The following is a 23,230-nucleotide window of genomic DNA, read 5'->3' on the forward strand; positions in this document are numbered from 1 at the left end:
AATAGTGGCAGCTGCTTCTTTTATCTGTAACTTGTGCAGTTCTCTTCTCCATGGAGTGAGACCTTCATTACATTATAGGAGCAATTATTTCAGCATATGATTCTTAGGGGTATATTTACTAAACTGCGGATTTGAAAAAGTGGAGATGTTGCCTATAGCAACCAATCAGATTGTAGTTATCATTTATTTAATACATTCTACAAAATGACAGACTGAATCTGATTGGGTGCTATAGGCAACATCTCCACTTTTTAAAACCCGCAGTTTAGTAAATATACCCCTTGGTGTTTTTCCTTTTTGGTAGACTCACTGTAAAATACTTCATCTGTGGAACATTTGTTGTGAGATCACAAGAAATATTCATCAGGTATAACCCTTATTGAATACTTAGGACACATTATTACATTTTAAACTTCATTTAAAATTTTATTTTAATAGCATGCATATAGAAAACACTAACGTTAATTGTTTCTTTAAATTATATATTTCTTAAAACAATAATTGATTTGCACCACAACACAATAGAACAATACATTACTTTCCATTGCAAAGAAACAAATAATTTTATGAATAATGTTTCTCTAACAAATGTCTTTTACTGTTCATTTCAGGTCTCAGTAGAATATTGTAGCATTTAGGAAAAAATATACAGCTCAATATTCCAATACCAGAAGCCAATATAGCAAATATCTCTACAGTGACCATGTGCTTCCCCTTACTGCTCAGATAGGCAGGTATGGCACAGACCCAAACACTGCAGAACACCAACATGCTGAACGTGATGTATTTGGCTTCATTAAAGATGTCAGGTAATGTTCTTACCATAAAAGCTAGACCAAAACTCACAGCTGCCAGAAACCCCATGTAACCTAACATGAAATAAAAGGCAAGGACAGAACCCTCATTACACTGAATGATGATCATCCCAGGGTAAGAGTCAAACTCTTGAAAAGGAGGAGAAACTGACAACCAAATAGCACTGATGAGAACTTGAACAGATGAACAGATCAACACAACAGAATTTGGCAGTTTAATACCCAGCCATTTTCTCCAATAGCTTCCAGGTCTGGTGGCTTTGAAAGCGATGTAAACCATGATTGTCTTGGCCAGGACTGAAGATAAAGCAACAGTGAAAATTATTCCAAATGAAATTTGCCGTAACATGCAGGTGATATCCACTGGACGACCGATGAACAGATAGACACAGAGTAAACTCAGCTGGAGGGAGATGAGAAGAATGAAACTAAGGTTTCTATTATTGGCTTTTACTATGGGAGTGTCCCGAAATGAAACAAATATTCTGATTATATAGACAGTCAAGATAAAAAATAGCACAGATATTGCAGAAAAAACTATAGCAATTGTGTCCGTCTTGTATGATAGAAATTCTGTTATCCTGGGGACACATGCGGCTTTCTTCTCATTGGGCCATTCATCATCAGGACATTTCTTGCAGCTTTCACTATCTAAAAAAGGAATAAAGCAAAAATGTGTTATGTTAAAACATAATACTCCCACGTTGTCTCATTTATTTCTATTATCAATTTGCAAGTGCCTCCCACCCCTGAAGTGGAAGGAAAAAGCTAAATACAGCCAGCACATGCACATAGGAACACAGCTCCACAGACACTAAAAGAGGGATCCTAAATGTAAGTTTCTTATTGCATCTAAATTTGCTTCTCTGGAAAACTACAAACACCAAGACATCTTTATTCTGGGGCAGCACGGTGCCATAGTGGTTAGCACTGGGGTCATTAGTTCAATTCCCAACCATGACCTTATCTGTAAGGAGTTTGTATGTTCTCCTTGTGTTTGCGTGGGTTTCCTCCAGGTGCTCCGGTTTCCTCCCACACTCCAAAAACATACTGGTAGGTTAATTGGCTGCTAACAAATTGACCCTAGTGTGTTTGTTTGTCTGTCTGTCTCTGTGTGTGTATGTGTATGTGTGTGTGTTAAGAAATTTAGACTGTAAGCCCCAATGTGGCAGGGACTGATGTGAGTGAGTTCTCTGTACAGTGCTGCAGATTTAGTGGCACTACTCAAATAAATGGTGATGATTCTGTATTTCTCCTAATGCTAAGGGTTCTATACTGCTATAATAACGCTACCATGGAAACCTCAAACAAAAAAAACTATTAAACTTTTAGTCTTAGTTAAAACTGAATATATATGTACACTGTGACCATATTTATGAATGCATGAGTACAAAACTCAAGCCACTACAGCACTACAGCAATGAGTGACATAATAGGGCACAACAATTAGCAATTACATGATGAGCAAACAGAAATAAGTTTTATAGTACATAGAGACTGAGCAGTTATCATACTAGTATAAAGCAACCATGGGTGCAACAATCAGGGCAAGAGATGATGAATAAGACAAGGCAGGAAGTGATTAACATAGGTGCAACAATTGCTATGATAGGGAAGCGAGAAAAACACAAGGTAAGAGGGCCCTGATCATGATCGCTTACAATCTAGATAGAAGGGGCAGACACAAAATGGGTGATAAAGAGTGGGTGAGTAAGTGTGAGAGGGCAGCAGGGGATAAGTTAAGATGAGACGTGGCAGGCTTTGATGAAAAGATGAGTTTTAAAGGTGTGCTTAAAGTCTTGGATACTAGTGGATAGTGTGATTTGTGTGGGAGTGAGTTGCACATTTTAGAGAGTAACACAAGAAAGACGTTACATTGATCAAGGTGAGAGATTACAAAAGAGTGAAAAAGAGTTTTGATGGAATCTATGGTGACAAAGGTTTGATTCTTGGATATATTCCAGGGGTGGCGGTGTTAGGATTTGGAAAGGGACTATATGTGAGATTTGAAGGAGAGGATTACATCTAGGTAGGGAAGAAAAGAGGTTAGTGTTATCAACGGTAAGAGGGGGGGTATGGAAGCCTTGGAGGGGGGTAGAGTGAGGACAAATGTTACAGTCTTGGACATATGAGTTTAAGAAAGCTCTGGGACGTCCCAGATGAGATGGCCGAGAGCCAGCAGGAAACTTAATACATAAGGAAATTGGGAGGTTAGGGGATGAAAGATAGATTTGGCTGTCATCATCATGTAAGTGGTAGTGGATGTCAAATGAGCTGATAAGTTCGTCAAGGGAGGAGATGTAGAGGGAGAAGAGCTGAGAGCCAATAATGGAACTTTGGTGAATTTCAACAGTTAAAGAAAGAGTGGGGTAGGTGGAGTCATGTGTAGAGATTGATAGGGAACAGTTGGTGAGGTAAGAAGAAAATCAGGAGAGGACTGCATTACAGGGAAATATCGATTGGAGTGTTTGCAAAAGGATGGAGTAGTAAACAGTATCAAAGGCAACAGAGAGGTCAAGAAGTATAAGAGTTCTCCCTTACACTTAGCAAGGAGAAGGTAGTGATGGAATTTTTGGTAGAGTGGAGGGAGTGAAATTTTGATTGGAGTGGGTCAAGAAGGGAGTGAGATGATGAGATGAGAGAAAGGAGGTGAGATGGTTGTACATATCCAATTCAAGAAGTTTGGATGCAAAATGGAGGAGGAATATAGGGTGGTCATTTTCGAAGGAGAAAGGCTCAAGTGATGTATTTTGAGAAAGTTGAGAAAAGAGCATGTTTAAAGGAGGAGGGGAAGGCACCAGAAGGGAGAAATAGGTTGAGGAGGTGGGCAAGGTAAGAGCAGGCATCAAGAGAGAGAGAGGAGTGGAGACACAGGAGTATTTATAAAGAGAGTGGGTAAGTTTGGAGTGCCAATATTGAGGAGGGTACTGACATAGGTATTGACAGTCTGGCCGACAGAGTGAAGTTCAGTGGTAAGAGGATGGTGAGTGGGGGAGGGGATAAGACAAAAAAGGAGGTAATCTTGGTAGAATCAATGATGTCCAGGTTACACCTGGTGAGAGTAACTTTAGGGGATGGGGAAGATGAGAAGGGTGGGGAAATTTTAAAAGATTGGAGATGGTGGTCAAAGATAGGGAACGGTGAATTGTTAAATCAGAGACTGTACAGAGGTGAAAAAGTCCAGATCAACAGCCTTTGATCAAGTTTCAAATTAACTTCAGTGACTCTTCATACTACATGTCGACTCCAATGTCAGCTTCTCTAAAGTAACACAAAATCTTCAAAAACTTTCCCATAAAGCAGAACATCACTGGTGTAAATGTTGTACCTCTAACGATGGCTTCACATATACTTCTGTATATCACTCCTATCAAAATGCTCTGGACACTGCAAAACAAACATACTTCCAATTTCTCATCTATTGTCAGGTGATCCCCGGCACTCTTAACTGGTACCGCCGGCAACTCCTTCAATCCCGGCCGCCACCATCTTCATTGACCCAATCTATTTATTCCCTCTGCTCTCTTCCTATTGGATGATGTATTTTGGCTCCAAATTTAAAAGGCACCTCCTTCAGATGTTTGGTACCTGTTGTTTTAGTTACCTCTGAGGTGCTAGACTTGGCTCCATTTTCTCCTGCTGTGTTTTCTCCCTTCTGGTGGACTACATTCCATTTCTACCTGTTGGCCACAGAGCTGACATTCTACAGAGTTCATCGCCATTCCAGTGGTAACCTGCTGATTGCAGAGCTGGCTTTCCACAGTGGACTTGCCGCCTTTCCAGTGGTAACCTACTGTTCGCAAAGCTGACACTATAGAGAGCATTTTGCCACCATTCAAGTGGTAACCTGCATTCCGTGGAGTTCATACTTCACAGTGTACTTGCCGCCATTCTATTGGTAACCTGTTGTCCGCAGAAATGACGCTCTACAGAGTATTTCATTGCCATTCCTCCAGTGGTAAACTGCTACCTTTATTTCTAATCACATCGTGTTGTCCGCCATTGCAAACCATCCTTGCACATTCTCCTAAAGATTGCGCCTGATATTCTTAGTAGGGGCTGTGACCTGCAGGACAGACACAGCAAAGACCAAACCGCCTTGCTGCGGGCCCTGGTGAAAACCGCCTTCCCGTTAGACTGTATTTTACTTAAATAGTGCTAATCTAGGCAAATCAAAGAATCCATTACCCAACCGTGACAGCAAGAACAGGCCATGTCGGATCCGACTGGGGAATCATCAGCCAAAGACATGCTTCAGCATTTGCTTAACTGAGTTTAACAACAAGACAGTCCAACATCAACTCCTACAGTGTTTTCAGACGCTTGCGGCTTGCATTGACACTTTGCAAGCGTTTCTAGCTTCACCGGCTGAGAATCCTCCTGCGCTAGTGGCAGCATCAGCTTCTACCTCTACCCTACATATTCCAGCTCCTTCCAAGTTTGATGAGAATCCCAAATCTTGTCGTGGTTTCCTGAGCCAATGCTTCATACAGTTCGAGTTGCAACCACAAAAATTCCCAACTCAGAAATTCAAGCTGGCGTATTTAATTTCTTTGTTGTCGGGTCAAGCTTTAGCTTGGGCTTCCCACCTCTGGGAGCAAGATGATCCACTCCTGGTAGACCGTGTTGCCTTCATTGCTGCATTTTGTAAAATGTTTAACGACCCCGGACAAGTAAATACTGCAGCATCCAGTATTCTTCGTTTCCGCCAAGGAACCTGTTTTGTGGTTCAATACGTTATTCCATTCAAATCTTATAATCTGAATTTCACTGGAATACTGATGCTTTGGTGGCTACCTTTTGGAAAGGCCTCTGAGACAAAATTAAAGACGCCCCTTGCCTTGCAGGAGCTTCCAACCACCCTAGATGCTATGATTTTGTTATGTAATCGTGTGCACCTTCATCCAGTGTTGGAGGATGAGCCCATGCAAATAGGACGTTCTCGTCTGACTCCGGAAGAACGTGACAGGAGACTCAAGAATAAATTGTGCTTGTACTGCGCGGATCCTGGTCATCTGCTGAATGTCTGTCCCAAAGATTAGGAAATGCCAGGCCCTAACCTGCTCCCGAGAGGTCAGATGAGGGCTCTCTAAAACCTCTACCTCTCTTGAAATTCCTAAAATCTGCTCCTTTTCTGGCATTCTCCATGGCCTTAGGGTTTCATTTATATCTCTGATCTCTTAGATCCAGGAGCAGTTTGGAATTGTATTTCACTTACTTTACTTCACCCCTGGAGGTTCATGTTTCTATTACGACCATCGATTGGTTGCCCGAGCAATATCATTCATTCTTGGACGTCTTTGATAAAACCCGTTCAAAGCATTTGCCCCCTCATCTATCATGGGACTGTCCCATTGAACTTCAGCCATGGAAGACTCCTTACAGAGGCCTGGCATTCCCCCTGTGTTTACCTGGGTCTCGGTCCATGTCTAAATACATTAAAAAAAAATCTTCAACAGGGCTTCACCAGACCTTCTTCCTTGCCCGCCGGAGCGGGGTTCTTCTTCGTGAAGAAGAAAGATGGCTCCTTGAGGCCGTGTATTGAGTACCGGGGGTCTCAATGCCATAACCATCAAAAACCGCTACCCCATTCCTCTCACTAAGGAGCTCTTTCACCGTATCAAAGGAGCCAATGTCTTCCCCAAATTAGATCTTCGTGGACATTATAAATTCATTAGGATAAAAGCAGAAGATGAATGGAAGACGGCGTTTAATACATGCAATGGTCATTACTAATACCTTGTAATGCGTGCAGTCTATGCAATGCACCGGCAGTTTTTCAAAGTTTTGTCAATGAAATATTCAGAGTCCTTCTCTATGTATGTGTGGCCGTGTACCTCGATGACATTTTGATCTTCACCAAAGATATTTCCTTTCACCGCCTCCATGTGGCAGAAGTTCATTCCAGGTTACTCCTAAACCAACTCTTTTTGTAAACTTGATAAGTGTTCTTTTGAATTTCATCAAATGCCTTTCAGGGTTACATTGTGTCTGGATCTTTATTGTGAATGGATCCTGATAACATTAGAGCATTCTGGAGTGGCCACTTCCATTAGTCCTCAAGCCTATTCCTTGCGTTCGCCAATTATCAAAGGCATTTCATCAAAGATTATTCCACCATTGTGGCTCCTATCATGGCTCTTACTTGGAAAGGTTCTAATCCCGAATCTTGGTCTACAGTCGCCTTGGAGGCCTTTGAGTTCTTTAAGAACGCCTTCGTGTCTGCACCTGTCCTCAGACAACCTGACACCTCCTTACCGTTCTTCCTGGAGATTGATGTCTTTAATGTGGGCAAAGGAGCAGTCTTTTCGCAGAAGTCACCTTGAGGGCAGTTTCATCCTTGTGTTTTTTCTGTAGGAAATTTCTTCCTGCGCAGAAGAACTATGCCATTGGAAACAAGGAATTACTTGCCATCAAGGCAGCTCTTATCGAATGGCGTTATTTCTGGAGGGTGCTCAACACCCAGTTATCATTTTTACTGACCATAAGAACCTTCTATATTTCCAATCAGCACAATATCTGAATCTCAGACAAGCACAGTGGTCACTCTTCTTTTCCCGTTTTTACCTTTGCATAACCTTCAAACCAGGGGAGAATAACAAGAGGGCTGATCTTGTGCATTTTCTTTGGACATTTTTTTGGAGAAAACTCCTTTTTGTCCCATCCTGGACCCCAAATGTCTCATATCCTCCACAGTGCTCACATCTCCAACCCATCCACCTGGGAAGACTTTTGTTTTCCTCTGGTCTCCGAAAAAGCTCCTGTGTCATTTCCATTCTACTAATTTTTCCGGTCACATGGGAGTCTATAAAACCATCAAATTGTTGTCTAGAGGCTACTGTTGGCCAAGCCTACACTTCAATGTTAAGAATTTTGTTTCTCCTGTGGTATTTGCACCCAACAGAAGTCTGCCCACCAGGCTCCCTCCTGCCAGTTACTTCTGTTACTCATTCCACAGGAACCTTGGACCCATATCAGTATGGACTTATTACAGACCTTCCACCCAACAAGAAATGTACCACTATATGGGTTGTAGTGGATCAGTTTTCTAAAATGGCTCATTTCATCCCACTGTCTGGTCTTCCCTACTCTCCGGTTTTGGCATCTCATTTTGTTAAGGAGATATTTTGTCTGCATGGCTATCCCGCCCATACAGTCTAAGACCAGGGCATCCAGTACGTGTCTAAGTTCTGTCGATCTCTCTGCAAACTGTTGGAAATTAAATTGAATTTTTCCTCTTCATACCACCCCCAATCCAACAGGCAGACCGAACGGGCGAACCAGGATTTAGAGACCTCAGGATGTTTTCTTCGGCCAACCAATACAACTGGGTTGTCTTGGTTGACCTCCTACCTTGGGTTGACCTTCTACCCTGGGCCGAATTCACCCAATATAATGCTTTTCATGAATCTATCACTACTTCAGCCTTATTTGTGGTCTATGTACATCATTCTTCTCTTCCCAAATTTTCATCCCTCCCTCCCACGTTCCTGCTGCTGATATATTACTCTGGTATTTTCTCTCCATCTGGACTCAAGTAAGGTCCTGTCTTAAGAAATCCTCCATTCGCTACAAACTGTTTGCAAATAAGAAACGACAGGTATTTCCTGTCTTTAAAGTCGCAGATAGGGTGTGGCTATCCACCCAAAATATATGTCTCAAGGTTCCAGGTATGAAACTGGCTCCGCGGTTAGTTGGTCCTTGTAGTATTTCCCGGGTCATCAATCCTGTCTGTTTTAAATTGCAGTTACCTGCCTCTCTTCTTATTTCTAAATCTTTCCATGTTTCTCTGCTGAAACCTTTGATTATAAATCTTTTTTCATCTGTATCATCCTACACTATTCCAACAATTCATCATAAAGAGGAGTTTGAACTCAATCAAAATCTTGGACTCCAAGTACTATAAGGGTGGCCTAAAATATCTGGTGGACTGGAAGGGCTTTGACCCTGAGGAACGCTCCTGGGTGCGTGCCTCCGACATTCACGCAACTTTATTTTTGGAAAAGTTTCATGAGAAGTTTCCCATGAAGGCTAGCAGTAGGCGCGCTGGGCCCAGCTTTTAAGGAGGGGGGTACTGTCACACGTCGGGTGATCGGGCTGCACACCCGATCCCCAGCGCTCTTACTTGGTACCGCCAACAGCTGCCTCCGTCCCAGCCACCACCATCTTCATTTCGGGTCTACGCATACCTATTACCACCCATTGAACAACCCGAACAGTACAATAGCCCTCTGACAAACATTGCTGTGTGACCGGTTCATATAGCATACTAATCCTTTTTTGTTTTTTTAATTTTAGCTTTGCAATCAGATTGGACTGAAATACAATATGTAGATTTATCCCTATGTATCCAACTCCCATTGTCCGATAGATTATAAGCCTGAGAGCAGGGCTGTCTCATCTCTTTGTCTGTTTTACCCAGTTTGCTGATTACTGTGTTTCTCCCCAGGGCCACCGAGAGAGGGGGGTACTAATTACCTGGGCTCAGGCATGTCAGGGGGCCCTACTCGGGCCCTTGCGCTGCCGATTTTTTATTTATTTTTTTCAAAGCGATTTATTTTATTTTATTTTTTTTTGCGGTGGGGGGGCTGGGTTGTTGGTAGGGGGAGCAGGGTAGTTAAAAAACAAAAACAGAACTAACTTACGTGATCGTGGAGCCGGTGTCCCTCCTCACTGCTGCTCTGTGCTCCATTCAGACTGTCTGAATGCCGGGTGTGACATCATAATGTCATGCCCAGCATTCAGTCAGTCTGGAGCAATGGAGCACAGAGCAGCAGAGAAGACCAAGAAAGAAGACAGGAGAAAAGGTAAGTGAAGGGATAAAAAACGAGGGGGCGCACAGGGGGGTTGAAAACGGGGGGGGGGGGGACGCAGCATGACAGGGGTTAAAAAATGAGGGGGGCACAGAGGGGTTAAAAAACCGGGAGGCAGCATGACAGAGGGGTTAAAAAATGAGGGGGGGCACAGAGGGGTTAAAAAACAGGGGGGGTGGCAGCATGATAGAGGGATTAAAAAACGAAAGGGGCACAGAGGGTTTAAAAAATGGGGTGGTGGCAGCATGACAGAGGGGTTAAAAAATGAGGGGGGCACAGAGGGGTTAAAAACAGGGGGGCAGCATGACAGAGGGCTTAAAAAATAAGGAGGGCACAGAGGGGTTAAAAAAAGGGACAGCATGGCACAGTGGGGTTAAAAAACAGGGGTCAGCATGGCACAGTGGGGTTAAAAAATGGTGGGCAGCATGGCACATTGGGGTTAAAAAGGGGGGGAGGCATGGCACAGTGGGATTGAAAAAGGGGGTAGCAGCATAGTGCAGAGTGATGAAGGGGAACCAGTTGAAAAGGGCAAAAGCAGCATGGAGGGTGCAGTGTGATCATAAGGCATGGTGATGATGAAGGGGCACATTATTGTAATATTGGAGCTGGAGGAAGGCCTAATTATTAATCGTGGATGGTATTGATTTACCGCCAGGGTTGTTTGGAATTATCTAAATGTAGCTATTTTTTCCCAAATAGGGCCCCCAGCATTCCAGGATCTAGACAAGCTGCAACTAAAGAATCATACAGCCACAGGTGGTGAAAGTGAGAAGAACAGGTAGGAGAGAGCAGGACAGTATGTGAAATGTTGTGATTCTAGTAGGGACAATCTCAATTTTTGGTGAGTGTTGTGCCCAATGTAAGATGCAGGCCAAGATTGAACTCTTTGTGTACACACTGCATTTTTTTCTATACTACACTGTGGTGCTAGAGTACTTGGACATATGTGACACTCGGGCGAATTGAGAGCCTAGTGATTTTGATGTGTCAGCCACGCCCCAATGGTGCATTTGCCACGCCCCCAAATGCATGACCAAACCTACCTTAAATTTTGCATACTCAACTATAAGGGGGGCCCCATGAATTTTCTGTACCGGGGCCCTGAATTCCTCTTGGCAGCCCTGTTTGTCCCAATTGAAAATCGCTACAGAATATGTTGGCGTTTTATAAATAAATGATGATGATGATGAGTGGCCAATGTGGGAGGGCGAGAAGGTCTATTGAGAGAAATAAAGGAAATAGGAGAGGGAGATCATTTTGAATGCAGCAGGGTCAGTAATATTCTCTGTAAGGGTATTAAAGTTCCCCAAGATAAGGGAAGGAAAGAGGATTGTAGATAACTGTCACATGAAGGTGGGCTGGGTGGAAGAGGAGGAAGAAATGTACCTTGAAGGAGGAGAAAGAGAGGTCAGTGTGTACAGGAGAAGGACAAGTCACTGAAAGAGAGATCAGGTGGTGTAATCAGGGGATAATCAGGTTTTAATTGTCGCATATCAAAATATTGCAAGTGAAAGAGCAAAAAAGTTTATTGGTTCCAAATAGGGCAGTGACATAACATGGCAATGGTAAAAATATAGTAACCTGTATAAGAAAGAGAAGAAATGTAACTGTAATTAAATAATCATTCCATTTGCATTCTATTTCAAATCACTTTATGATAGGTCATGAAAGCAACGACATTGGTCTGTCACTAGCAGAATTAAACAGTTCAATGTAAACAAATCAGGGGATGATAGGCATAAAAAAGTATGAATGAGAGAATCCTTTTGGATATATACTTTGGGAACACTGACGCCCGTGGAATTAAATGAAGTGCTTAATATAAATAAACTTAAAACATCTCCAATTGGTGTTGATGCAGTAATGTTTAGAATTTGCTATGGGCTTACACTTTTAATATGGTTTTGTACCTGTTTATATTGGGTAAATTAATGTACATCTGCCCTGTTATTTCTGGATTTGCCTATTTATATTTTTGTGGAAGCTACAAAATATACAAAATATCTATAGCTTGTTCAAATGTAAAAAGATATTACTGTTAAAAATTGAGTCTAATCAATCTTCTAGTTCTCTTGTGATAGCTGGGGTAAATGGTAGATGAATAGTAGTCTGATTGGCTGTCACAGAAATAAATACTCCATCGTCTCCTATTCTAATTACCTCTGATGAATCCATATTATATGGGGAAATTTGTAAGCTGATGCTGCTTGCTATATTTCTACCATGTTATGGTTCCTATAATATTAGAAAAAATACCTGGAAATTATCTTCCATTATTGCTTGTTATGGAGACAGAGTATATCTTACCTAACCACCAGCAAAGACCTGTCAGTTGGACCCTAAATAGAGTGGTTATAACATCCATTACAGCTGTGACCAGGTATCTGATCATAATCTCGGGAAGAAGTGAAGATAATAGTGGGAGACCAGGCTGAACTGCACTGCTGCTGTTTCTTTAGAGAACTTTCTTATTTGGGTGGTAAGATTCAAGACTGGCTCCATGGTCTCCTATGTGCAGAGTTTGCTCTGCTAGATTGGGACACTGAACTGCATTTATAGGATTCAGATCTTATTCATGCTCTATTATCTATTATAGACAGTAAGTTACAATCCATTCCCTTGATGTTGTTGGTTGCAGAAATATTTTAGTTACATGTTTGTAACAGTTGCAGCTTAGTTTATTTTACATCTATTCTAGTGTGTATCTTTTTATCTATGAGTTAGATTATTTTACATTTACGTCTCTGCTATAGGGGAGCTGCATCAAGATACATGTCCTCATCATCACCACTTGAAACAATTTCAGAAGCACTTTCTGAAAATTGATTATCTTATGCAATTTCATTTAGTCAGGAAATGTCAGCAATACAAACACACATTACTTTGTACTGTATACAACTGATGCGTATTTGATACAAATTGGATTTTTCTTGAAGTATATAATAATTGGTTGAGGAAGCATCAGTGACCATTTCCATTCCCAAGTTACCACAGACACGATCACTGCTTGTTATTGTATAATGTACCTGGCAGTGTGGGGGTTTCCTCCTGTTTTGCCTGTAACTTTACTGTTGTTATTTGCTATAATAACCTTTAATGTATGTCTGACACTGTATCACAGTAATATGTTTGCTTATTTGGAAAAATGTAATATAGCAAAAATGTATAAACATTTATAGAGCACGGGTATAGTTTTGATAGATAACTCTGTACACAGTAAGTATATAAGAGGTATGGAAAATGCATCATACGCATAACATAACATTACACTTGAGTAGATCACACTGTAATATTCTAGTGATATTTCATGAGCTAAACAGAAATCTACACGTAGGTGATTCGCTTCATTCAGTTCAGTGTCATTTAATTGTCAGATTCAGTAGTTTTGGTAAATGGATCATGTATTTAACATTGAATATTACAGAATATTACAGAACTGTGAATTGCCAAATTAAATAAATCGATCTTCTTTACTTCTCTCTACAATGGACACAGTGCAGCAGGCAGGTAACTTACATTTTCCAATAAAATATAAGATATTTACCAGATGTATTAGATATTTCTCCTTCTGAACACAGAATACAGTCATAGCAGCAAATGGGAGATCCTTTCCTTATTGCTCGTCTGCTTCCCGGAAGACAGATTGCAGAACACAAACCTTGTGGAGCCTAGGAAATACAAACATTAAATTGTCATTGCAATCCTGCTTTCCAAGTATGTTATTGTTTTACTTGTAATTTAAATGTGTACTCTGTTCGAGCCTAATAAATACATTATTTTAAATAAAATCAAATTATCGTGTTATTGTAGCAGTTTCATAACGTGATCCTTCTTTATAATTCAAGATTAGAGCACAGGAGAGAACTGGTGCATTACTGAGGATGGTGTTATATAAAGGGTAATCTATAACAGCACTGATACATTTTGATGAAATTTTGTGTAGATATTTTCCAGTAAACGTGACATTATAAAGGGTGCATTATAAGCAGAGAACACAATAGTATAGCTACTTCCTGTAACAATAATATGAGAGATACAACAAATGCTATCCCTGAAAAAAAAACATTGCAAAGCAACATCTAGACTAGCTGTACATTAAAAAGCGTCACTTAAACCTATTTAGCTGAAAAATATCAAGGCATTTTTAAAAATTTCCCGCTGATAGTTGTGTCTGACAGAGAGAACAGAAGAATGCAGTGCACTTTTAACTGTGCTGTCACAATATAATAGAGAGCATTTTTAATAAATGGACAATTAGACATTTTACCCAGGCAAAGAATCTGACTTGCATAAAGTATACCCACAAATGTGATTATCCTTCAACACAAGTGTACTAAACTGTAGTTTGAGATTATATTTATATGTTGAGGACCCATTAAAGTGATTTTTGTCCGCCAATCAATGTCGTAATAAAATCCAGATGCAGACTGCTATAAACTGATATTGGCAGAACCTTTTGGTGTCTGCAAGGTATCAGCAGTGCTAGATAGGAATGTTATTCCGAACAGCGTTAAACTTAACTGCGTTATTGGTTTATTTGAGAACAGTAACAACAGCTGTGATGCAGGTGCACACAGGGTTAAAGGCTGCAGCAGTTGTAACAGTTGTAGAATGCAGTTTGGGTCATAAGGTCATACATTAGGGTAATAGGATCATACAGCAGCAGGATGCTAATGTCATTAATCACCGCCCCTGCACCAGTATTTTACTAGAGGACCAACAGAGAGAATGTAAGAGAGGAGACAGCACATGGTTACATGTGTAAAACATAACACTTTATCAAAATAAATTTTTTCCTGTATCCAGAAAACATGGGGTTAATAAACAAAACAATCAAACAGTGAAACATATCAACATTAATCAATCAAGCAGGTTCCAGTCTACATTTCAACAGGAACATAAAAGACCTGCTTAAAAACATCTTCAATTCTGCTGTATTCCTATGACCTGTAGATTAGACCCAAAATCTAATCCATTTGCCGGCTGTTTCTGAGGTTTGGACCCAAGCTTTCCGGTACCACCACTCTGGCTACTACCCATGCAGCCCTGGTCAGTGTGATAGGCTAGGGGGGATCCATACACAGCTTCCCTGATCCATAGTAAGAGGTCAGGAGTACCAGCCCAGGTACACCAGCAACAAGATACGTTAGCCAGTTACCCAGAAGAAACCTGGTTCTAGATGCTGGTATAGGAGTCCAGTGTTGTAAGCCCCTTCTACTGTGGCAAGAGGGCGCATTTGAGATAATGAAAGGGAATGGTGGCAAAGTAAGCCCAGCCGGTTCCCAGCAGCAACAGACAGGGTAACACAGGCGGTCCATCCTATCATAGAATTCTGGTGGCAAGCTGCAATATAACCCCGGCCAGCTTTTCGTGCAGCAGTCAGGAGAGCCGAGTTATTCAGGAGAGGAATAACTGAAGCCAGGAGAACGCACAGGATGTCGAAGTACAGTGTAATGGAGACCTTGAGATACTATGCCAAACAAAGAATTTGTAAATTTCTTACACAACGTCAGCAGATAAGGAAACTGACAGTGACCTGGAGGAGACATTACCTTCACACCTACAGGTACCTGCAGTAACATCCCAGAACACAGCACTTATTTTCAGCAACAGTCCCCTCTCACAGAGTGAACCAGTGATGCAAGTTCAACAGCGTGATGAGGGTAACTTTTCTGTACTAATGCAGGATCTGGAGTCCCTGGGAGACAAAAAAACTGAGACGGAGCGGTTGCTTATCATCAAGTTGTGGGGCAAACAGTGGACACCACCTCCTGCAGCAGCCAGTGAACTGTCATCTGCTGCGCCCAGATTGGGATCGCTTCACTTTACCAAATTTGATGACACGGTTGGAGATATTGATGGACACTTGCATGTGTTTGAAATGTCTTGTAGCCTCCGTGCCTTGCCCAAACAGGAGTGGGTGAAGTGTCTACAAGGTCGTGCAGTCGAAGCTTATTGCAGAGTGGCTCCAGAGTACTGTGCAGACTACGAAATGGTAAAATGGCCCCTCCTTAAGCGCTATGTTATTACCCCGGAGACATACTGGCAGAAGTTTCAGGACTTGGCTAAAAGCACCCATATCAGCTTTGAAGAATTTGCCATCCAGTTGCAGTAGTTGGCAATAAGATAGAATAATGGAACTGACACCAAGTCCTGGGAAGAATTAGTGGACTTAATTTGCAGAGAGCAACTTCACCGCCGCTGCGCGTCGAAGGAGAAGTAGTGTGTATTGGACCGTAGCCTAGCAACCGTGGAAAAAGTGGCCCATCTGGCAGATCAGTATGTGGCAGTGAGGCCACACTGGGAGAAGCGCCATGTTAACAGCAAACCCCAAAAAACTGTACAATCAGGGGGACACCCCTCTTCTACTCACCCCCAAAAGCAAGTACCTAACCCTTTGGGTGCCACTCACTAGCCACCGCCCGCCCTGTCCCTGGAAATGATGAGAGAACATCGGAGCCCAGGATGGTGAGGAAGTGCTACAGCGGCGGGAAAACCGGTCATTTAAGAATGGACTGTTCCACAGCAACAGCACCCCAGACTCGTGCCCCTAATTCGAGTCCTGGGGCCCGGCTGACTTGCTTAACTGGTGAAGGTGAGCCATTAGGGACTGTTTGCACCCCTGCCAGCCCAATGGAAGGTGGCGTGTCTGAAAGTGACTCTGTGGAGAGTCACCTGTGTGTTCAAAAGACCCCCAAAAACATGTGGGGAAACCTGCAGCTGGTCCAAGTGGGAGGAGTCCACCCCTGGAGGGTGAAGGAGTGAGAGACTCAGGGGCCTCAATCACTGTAGTGAGTCCCCATCTTATTGATCCTGCTGCAGTATTGCAGGATCGCACTGCCAAAGTTACTATGGCAGATGGACTGGAGAAGGAAATGTCTGTTGCAAGAGTGTTTCTGGACTGGAGAGATGGCCAGGAGTTGCGAGATGTGGCAGTTATGGATATCCTCCCAACTTATGTGATTTTGGGCAACGATTTTGGGGTTGGAATTGTGACCGCATTTCTCAACTCCATTACCCGGAGCCAAGCTGCGAAACTACAGTCTTCAGGATCTACACCCGCAAAGCCCAGCCCAGAGGAAAAGACCACAGCTGCTAGAAAACAGCCATCACCAGTACAGCAGCTTCAGTCACCCCAGAGGAAAAGACCACATCTACTATCTCTTCAGGAAACAGCCAGCCCATTGCCTCTGGAAAGACTACATCCCTTAGCAATGCAGAGGATGTTGTCTCGTGCCAACCTGATCTTGTGAGGGTGCCCAGTGAATCTCCTGTCCATAGTAGTATGCCAGTTCCAGCAGTGAGTAAAGCTGACCACAATGAACCCCCTTTCACTGACCCCACTTTGTCTGACCCTAGTCAACACTACATAGACCCCCCTGCAGCGTATCCTGACTTAGACAATAGTGAGGGCTGCAGGGAAGAGTTCAGGGCAGCGCAGCTCTCTGATCCCTCACTGGAAGGTATGAGGCGCCAGGCTGAAGGCAGCCTTCCAGCGAGGGAGGTGGGGAGTGTGACCTGGCGCAAAGGGTTTTTGTACCGTGTAGCTAGGAAGATAAATGGGGATAGACTAGTCTGGGAACAAGTTCAACTGGTGGTACCACGGGGCTTTCGGCCGCAACAAATGTCAGTTTCCCATGAAATCCCTATGGCGGGACACCAGGGCAGAGACTGAACACTGAAGCGCCTAACACAGAACTTTTTCTGGCCTGGAATGTCTGATGATGTCATCAATGTCTGATGATGTTAGGGCAGAGAAGTGCTAGATGGGGATGTCAGAGGTACAGTACCTGGGTGATTTTGAAGGGGGAGGAAGGGTTAGGTAAGATCTAGCTGAGGTATAGACAATCCAAGACTAGCCCCTGCCCTCGACCCAGTTACATGTACTGGCATTCTTAATGATTGCAGGGGATTACAGATGTTCTGTCCCAGACTTTAGTACTGTAGCGAAGCCCCTGACAGATCTTACTAAGAATAAACTCCCCAAAGAAGTTGACTGGAAACCCGCTTGTTAGCTGGCATTTCATTTATTAAAGGAAGCCTTGGTTCATGCTCCTGTACTGTTGTCGACTAATTATGACAAGGACTTTATTGTGCAAACAGTAGCGTTACAGTATTGACTGGGAGCAGTACTTAGCCAGGTGGGGCCAGATGGGCAGAAGCACCCTGTGGCCTATTTGAGCAGAAAACTGCAAAAATGAGAGGTGGGGTATGTTTTTCCATTGTGTGAGCAGTGATAAAACTTCAACCTTATTTGTATGGACAACATATTACTGTGGTGACTGATCATAATCCTTTAAAGTGGCTGCAACACACCTCAGGGGAAAAAATCCATTTGTTGCGCTGGAGCCTTGCACTTCAAATTGATGAATTTGACATAAATCACAAGCAAGGAAAGGCTCACAGCAATATGGATGGGCTGTCGGCAGGAAGAGGCAGAACCTCCGGGTAATCCTAGGAGACGGCGGACCAGTAGCCAAATCGTTTGGACATGGCACGCTGGTTGCCACATGGATAAGGGGGTTAGGAGTGTGACTGGATCACTGATAAAGAACTTATGTTATAAATTTATTTAAAGGAAATAGCGCATGGCAGGGCGCTTATTTATATAATTGCACATGCACTTATTTTTGATATTGTGTATATTTTGGTAAAGGAAATCGTTATTTTTGAGACCAGGGTAGAATTTTTTTTTTTTCTGTTTTTACCTTTCTAAAGCAAATGCTTTAGTTCTGATGTATATATCTGATACAATGAGCCTTTGTGGATGGAAGCCTTTTGTCACAAATCGGGATCTTAGCCGCACTTACCTCATCCGCCGCTGTCATATCACGGCTACCTGGGTCCCTTCTGGTCATCTGCAGCATTCCCGTTCTCCACATCTCCGTTTGTAAACAAACACATACTGTTTCTTCTGCTGCATGGGTGCGACCATCTTGGATGCAGTCAGGTGATCATTCCAAACCAACCAGATTCAGAAGCTGTGATCACATGAACTGATCAGCCAATAGTTGTTTGGGACATCCTATTTAAACCTGCTGCTGTGATCTGTTCATTGCCAGAACAACACACTTATCTCCAGAGCATAGTTCTTGGCTCCTGGTTCCAGTGTTCCTGTCTGCATAACTAAAGTGCAGTGTTCCTGTCTGCATAACTAAAGTGCAGTGCTCCTGTCTGCATAACTAAAGTGCAGTGCTCCTGTCTGCATAACTAAAGTGCAGTGCTCCTGTCAGCATTTCCAGACTGCTCATTCCCCTGCTATATTTTTCATTCAGCAAGAACATGAGCAGGAAGATTATCCAGGCTGCTAGTTTCTGTTTCAGTCCTGCTCCAGCTAGGCCCAAGGGTCCTGAATCGGATCAATAAATTCAGACGACCATGACACCTTTTGTGTATTGTGATGTGGGGGAGTGGGTTGTTTGGGGTTTGTGATGTTCTGTGGAAGTGTGTATTCGGAATTGTCTGAGAAGGGACTTATGTTGGTTGGATCTTTTGATGTGTGAGGGTCCAACATTGAAGGCAGGAATGTTCAATTAAGATTTTCACAGATAAGTGTAAATATTGTTAGGATTGCAATGCAAGTAAATCCATGTTTGTGTAAACACATTCCATCCTGATTCTAAAAATCGCATCTGTCTAAAACTGTATAAAAGGTACTGGCTTGTATTGAACACTTGTTCTTCTGATTTTATCTAACCTGCTCGCCTGGTACCTTTAACCAGGTGAGAGCAAATAAACACCTTGCTTCAAAGATCTGCTTGAAAACATCTTTTATAGTGCTGAATTCCTGTGACCTGCAGATTAGACCCACAATTTAATCTGTTTGCCAGCTGTTTCTGAAGTTTGGACCCAAGCATTCTGGTACCACCGCTCTGCGTGCTACCCATGCAGCCCTGGTCAGTGTGATAGGCCAGGGGGGTACCATCCACAGCTTCCCTGATCCATAGTAAGAGGTCAGGGGTACCAGCCTAGTTACACCAGCAGCAAGATATGCTAGCAGCGTCAGTTACCCAGAAGAAACTCGGTTCTGGATGCCAGTATAAGAGTCCAGTGTTGGCAGCCTTTGTACGCCCCTCCTACTGCGGCAAAATGGCGCAATTGAGATAACGAAAGGGAACGGTGGCAAAGTAAGCCCAGCCAGTTCCCAGCAACAACAGAAAGGCTGGCACAGGCGGTCCATCCTGTCACAGATTTCTTCCCACCACTGCCACCAGAAATCGCAAAAATACTCTGTTAATGGGTTAGTTTAAACTATATTTTTGGTGGTTCCCTGAGGCAAGACACTTATGCAGCTGTTGAAGTGAGTTGCCTGCACCTTTACCGAAGAATCGACTGAACTGACCGATGACCAGCGTTCTACTGGAACATCATAAACCCTGAACCAATTAAGAACTTTCTTAGTATTATCTTTGTGTACGATGTGAATTCATCACTGTTCTTTACAAACCAAAATTTATATAAACTAGCCACTGGTACAGTAACAGCCTCTTTGACTACAGACTTCAGAATTAATGAGCTGTTACTGGAATCAGTGCGCACCCGTATGTATCGGTTATACTTTATGATATTTTTCTTTTGCATTAAATCTCTTTGTGATGTGGTACCATGCTAATCGCATCGGACAATCTTTATTGGTGATGATGGAAACTGACATTACAACATTAACACCCTCAGCTTCAGACACACTTTCTGCTACCTGTATAACCAGCATTATACATTTTTTCTGTGGTTCTTCTTCCATCATCCCGCACGGTGGTGCTGTTTATGAAACGCCACATCTCTGGATTTTATGAGATATTTATTTGTAATGTCTCAAAGGCTGTATCCTTTACTCTCCTGGCAATATGAAGTATTATACGTTCACCTGACTTGGGATCCAGCTTCATTCTTCGTTCTTTGAATATGTGTAAAAAACACCTTACAGACGTAGACACAGAGATTACTGACATTTGGCATTTTTTTCCTTTCACAGACACTGTGAGCACAGTGTAGATGTTGCCTATAGCAACCAATCAGATTCTATCTGTCATTTTGTAGTGTGTACTAAATAAATAATAACTAGAATCTGATTGGTTGCTATAGGCAACATCTCCACTTTTTCAAACTCGCAGTTTAGTAAATATACCCCTATGCCTCTATGCTGTCCCAGTTAAAATTAAAAACCTTTAAAGCATGCATTTGATAATAATTGTACTTAGCTATCTCCCAGCAGAACATAATTTTATTTCTATACCTCTATAGAGCTAACCAATGTTGCACCAGAATTACAGCTCTCAGCATGTCATGTGATGTTAGAGGGGGCAGAAGGAAGGGAACAATGTCAAAGTGAAAACAGAAATCAGAGAAGTGTGCCAAAGAATCTCTGCTCTCGAGATCATGTAGTATGTGACTGTTGTTGTCATGGTAATCATGTAACAGTGTGAAAATTAAGATGAATTATTTACATTAATAGCAGTCTGACAAAACAAACCAAGGGAAAAGAATAATTGCCAATCTGCATCCTATAGCCAGCCACAGTTATTTATGCTAAAATGCAGTCTTTCATTGGATTGCTGCTTTAAAGGAAATATTTAATAAAATACAGTTATGTATGAATTCTGGCAAAGAAAAATATCACAAAACTTTGGATGAACAGGTTGTGACCAACCTAAAATTGATCCAACCTCAAAGATTTAATTATGGAAAAATTCAGAAAATCACATGACAAATGAAATGAAAAAATATTACATAACAGGCCACTGACTTCACACAACATCCCCTGTGACATCAACTATTATATTAATAATCAAAGATTATGACCCAGCATGGATCTGATAACCACCATTCCTCCCCATCCATTGCTTTGGAAGATGCTTATTTAAATGGTTTGGATGAACTTTGTTTATTCTGCTTATAGAGACACAACCTCATGGATAGTCTTGAAGTTATCTGTTATGGCTTGGGTTAAGAGACAGGTTCTGGCTTATCCACCTTGTACTTAAATCCTAGGTCAAATGCAAGTGTCCCTTTTGAAGTACAATCCTTCCTATTTCCTGACCAGCAAGTCCCTCCCACTGTGAAAATTAGAAGTTGGAAGGCTTTGAAGCTCCCTCCAAGTCACAAAAGCATGCAAGAGGTTAAAACAGGGAGTTGCTCCTAATTAACTTAAATTCAGTTATTCATCAACTGGTTTGAGCAACTATTATTCTCCCTTCTACTCTTCAAGACTCCTGTGCACAATACCTGCAGCAAAAAAACGACGGGAGTTTCGACATGGATTCCAAATCCCCATTTAAAAACTGTCCAGGATCCAATTGGACCAACTCACATTGGTTTCATCACAAACGGTGCAGCGGTGTTGAAGATATTCTGTAACAAACAAAGAAACAAACTTCTTTTTTTATTTATATAGATGTTTTACAAATCCATCCAGTGGAATGCCCAGAACAAGCTCCTTGGGGAAAAGTTCTGCCCAGCATAGACTAAAGAGATGTCTGACCAGAGCCCAAATCCCCCTAAAACCTAGTCAGAATCCCACTGGGCTACCATAATGACTGGTGTAGGTGTGTCCGAATGCATAACCGGAGAGACAAACAAACCAAATCCATCCAGTGGAAGGCCAGGAACAAGCTCCCCTTGGTCAAAGTTCTGGCCAACATACACCAACGGCTGTCAGACCATGACCTCAACCACCTAATATGTCTTCTGGGATCCAATGTTACCAGTCTGGGAAGTTTTTTCCAATTCCATCGAGTTGAAGGCTCAGTCCAGAGTCCACAGGTGAAAGTTTTGGCAGGTGTACAACAACAGAAGGTCTGATCTGGACCAGAAACTTCCTAAAACCTGGTCAGGATCCGACCTCCCTCGTTCTATCCGTCTCTCTCCTACTCTGTGCACCTTCAAACGTGCACTCAAAACTCACCTATTCCTCAAAGCCTACCAACCATCTACTTAACCCCCATCTCCTCCCTTTTGCTCGTCCTCCCTTCTCTCCTCTTGCCTCAACTGGCTCCTCTTGTGCCTGGTCTGTTTACCCTCCCTTAGGATGTAAGCTTGTATGAGCACGGCCCCCTCCCCTCCTGTCTCCATACCTGTTCTTCCGCTCCGTCTTTACTGCATTTGACTGGCCGGAGATTCTGAAGTATTGGTACTTTTTGTTCATTGTCCTGTTTAGTCTACTGTTCGTACTGTGTGCGGCACTGCAGATACCTTGTGGCGCCTAACAAATAAATGATAATAATAATAATAACTGGACCACCTTGTGCTGGTTTCGTGCCAATTGGTGCAGAGGTGTCCAAATGCATAACTGGACAGACAAAAAACACAATTCCATCCAGTAGAAGGCCCAGAACAGGCTCGCTGGGTCAAAGTTCTGGCTAGTGGGACGTTTGACTTCGGACCTAAGCCCCTCTTCAGAGATCCAATGTTACCAGTCTGTGAAGTTTTCATCCAAATCCATCCAGTGACAGGCTCAGAATAGGCTCTTTTTGTCAAAGTTAACGGGAGGTTCAACCTTGACCCTAACCCCCTTAATACCTGCCCAGGATCCAACTGCACCATCTCACATTGGTTTAATTCCAATTATTGCAGGGGTGTCCGAATACAAAAAAAACAAATCCATCC

At 42.5% G+C, this 23,230-nt stretch overlaps 1 protein-coding gene across 1 annotated transcript in view; it reads right to left on the reverse strand.

Annotated features, from left to right (window-relative positions):
* Positions 1-517: 517 nt before the first annotated feature.
* The window catches only part of LOC142110934 (vomeronasal type-2 receptor 26-like), a 111,670-nt gene continuing 88,957 nt past the window's right edge, over positions 518-23,230 (reverse strand). The window contains exons 3-4 of the mRNA XM_075193787.1: positions 13,173-13,296; positions 518-1,466 (exon numbers count right to left, since the gene is read on the reverse strand). Of these exons, the coding sequence (XP_075049888.1) occupies positions 565-1,466; positions 13,173-13,296 (1,026 nt within the window). The 3' untranslated portion in view covers positions 518-564. The remainder of the gene's footprint in view (positions 1,467-13,172; positions 13,297-23,230) is intronic.

The sequence above is a fragment of the Mixophyes fleayi genome, chromosome 1 (assembly GCF_038048845.1).
Source record: "Mixophyes fleayi isolate aMixFle1 chromosome 1, aMixFle1.hap1, whole genome shotgun sequence".
NCBI classification, from domain to species: Eukaryota; Metazoa; Chordata; class Amphibia; order Anura; family Limnodynastidae; genus Mixophyes; species Mixophyes fleayi.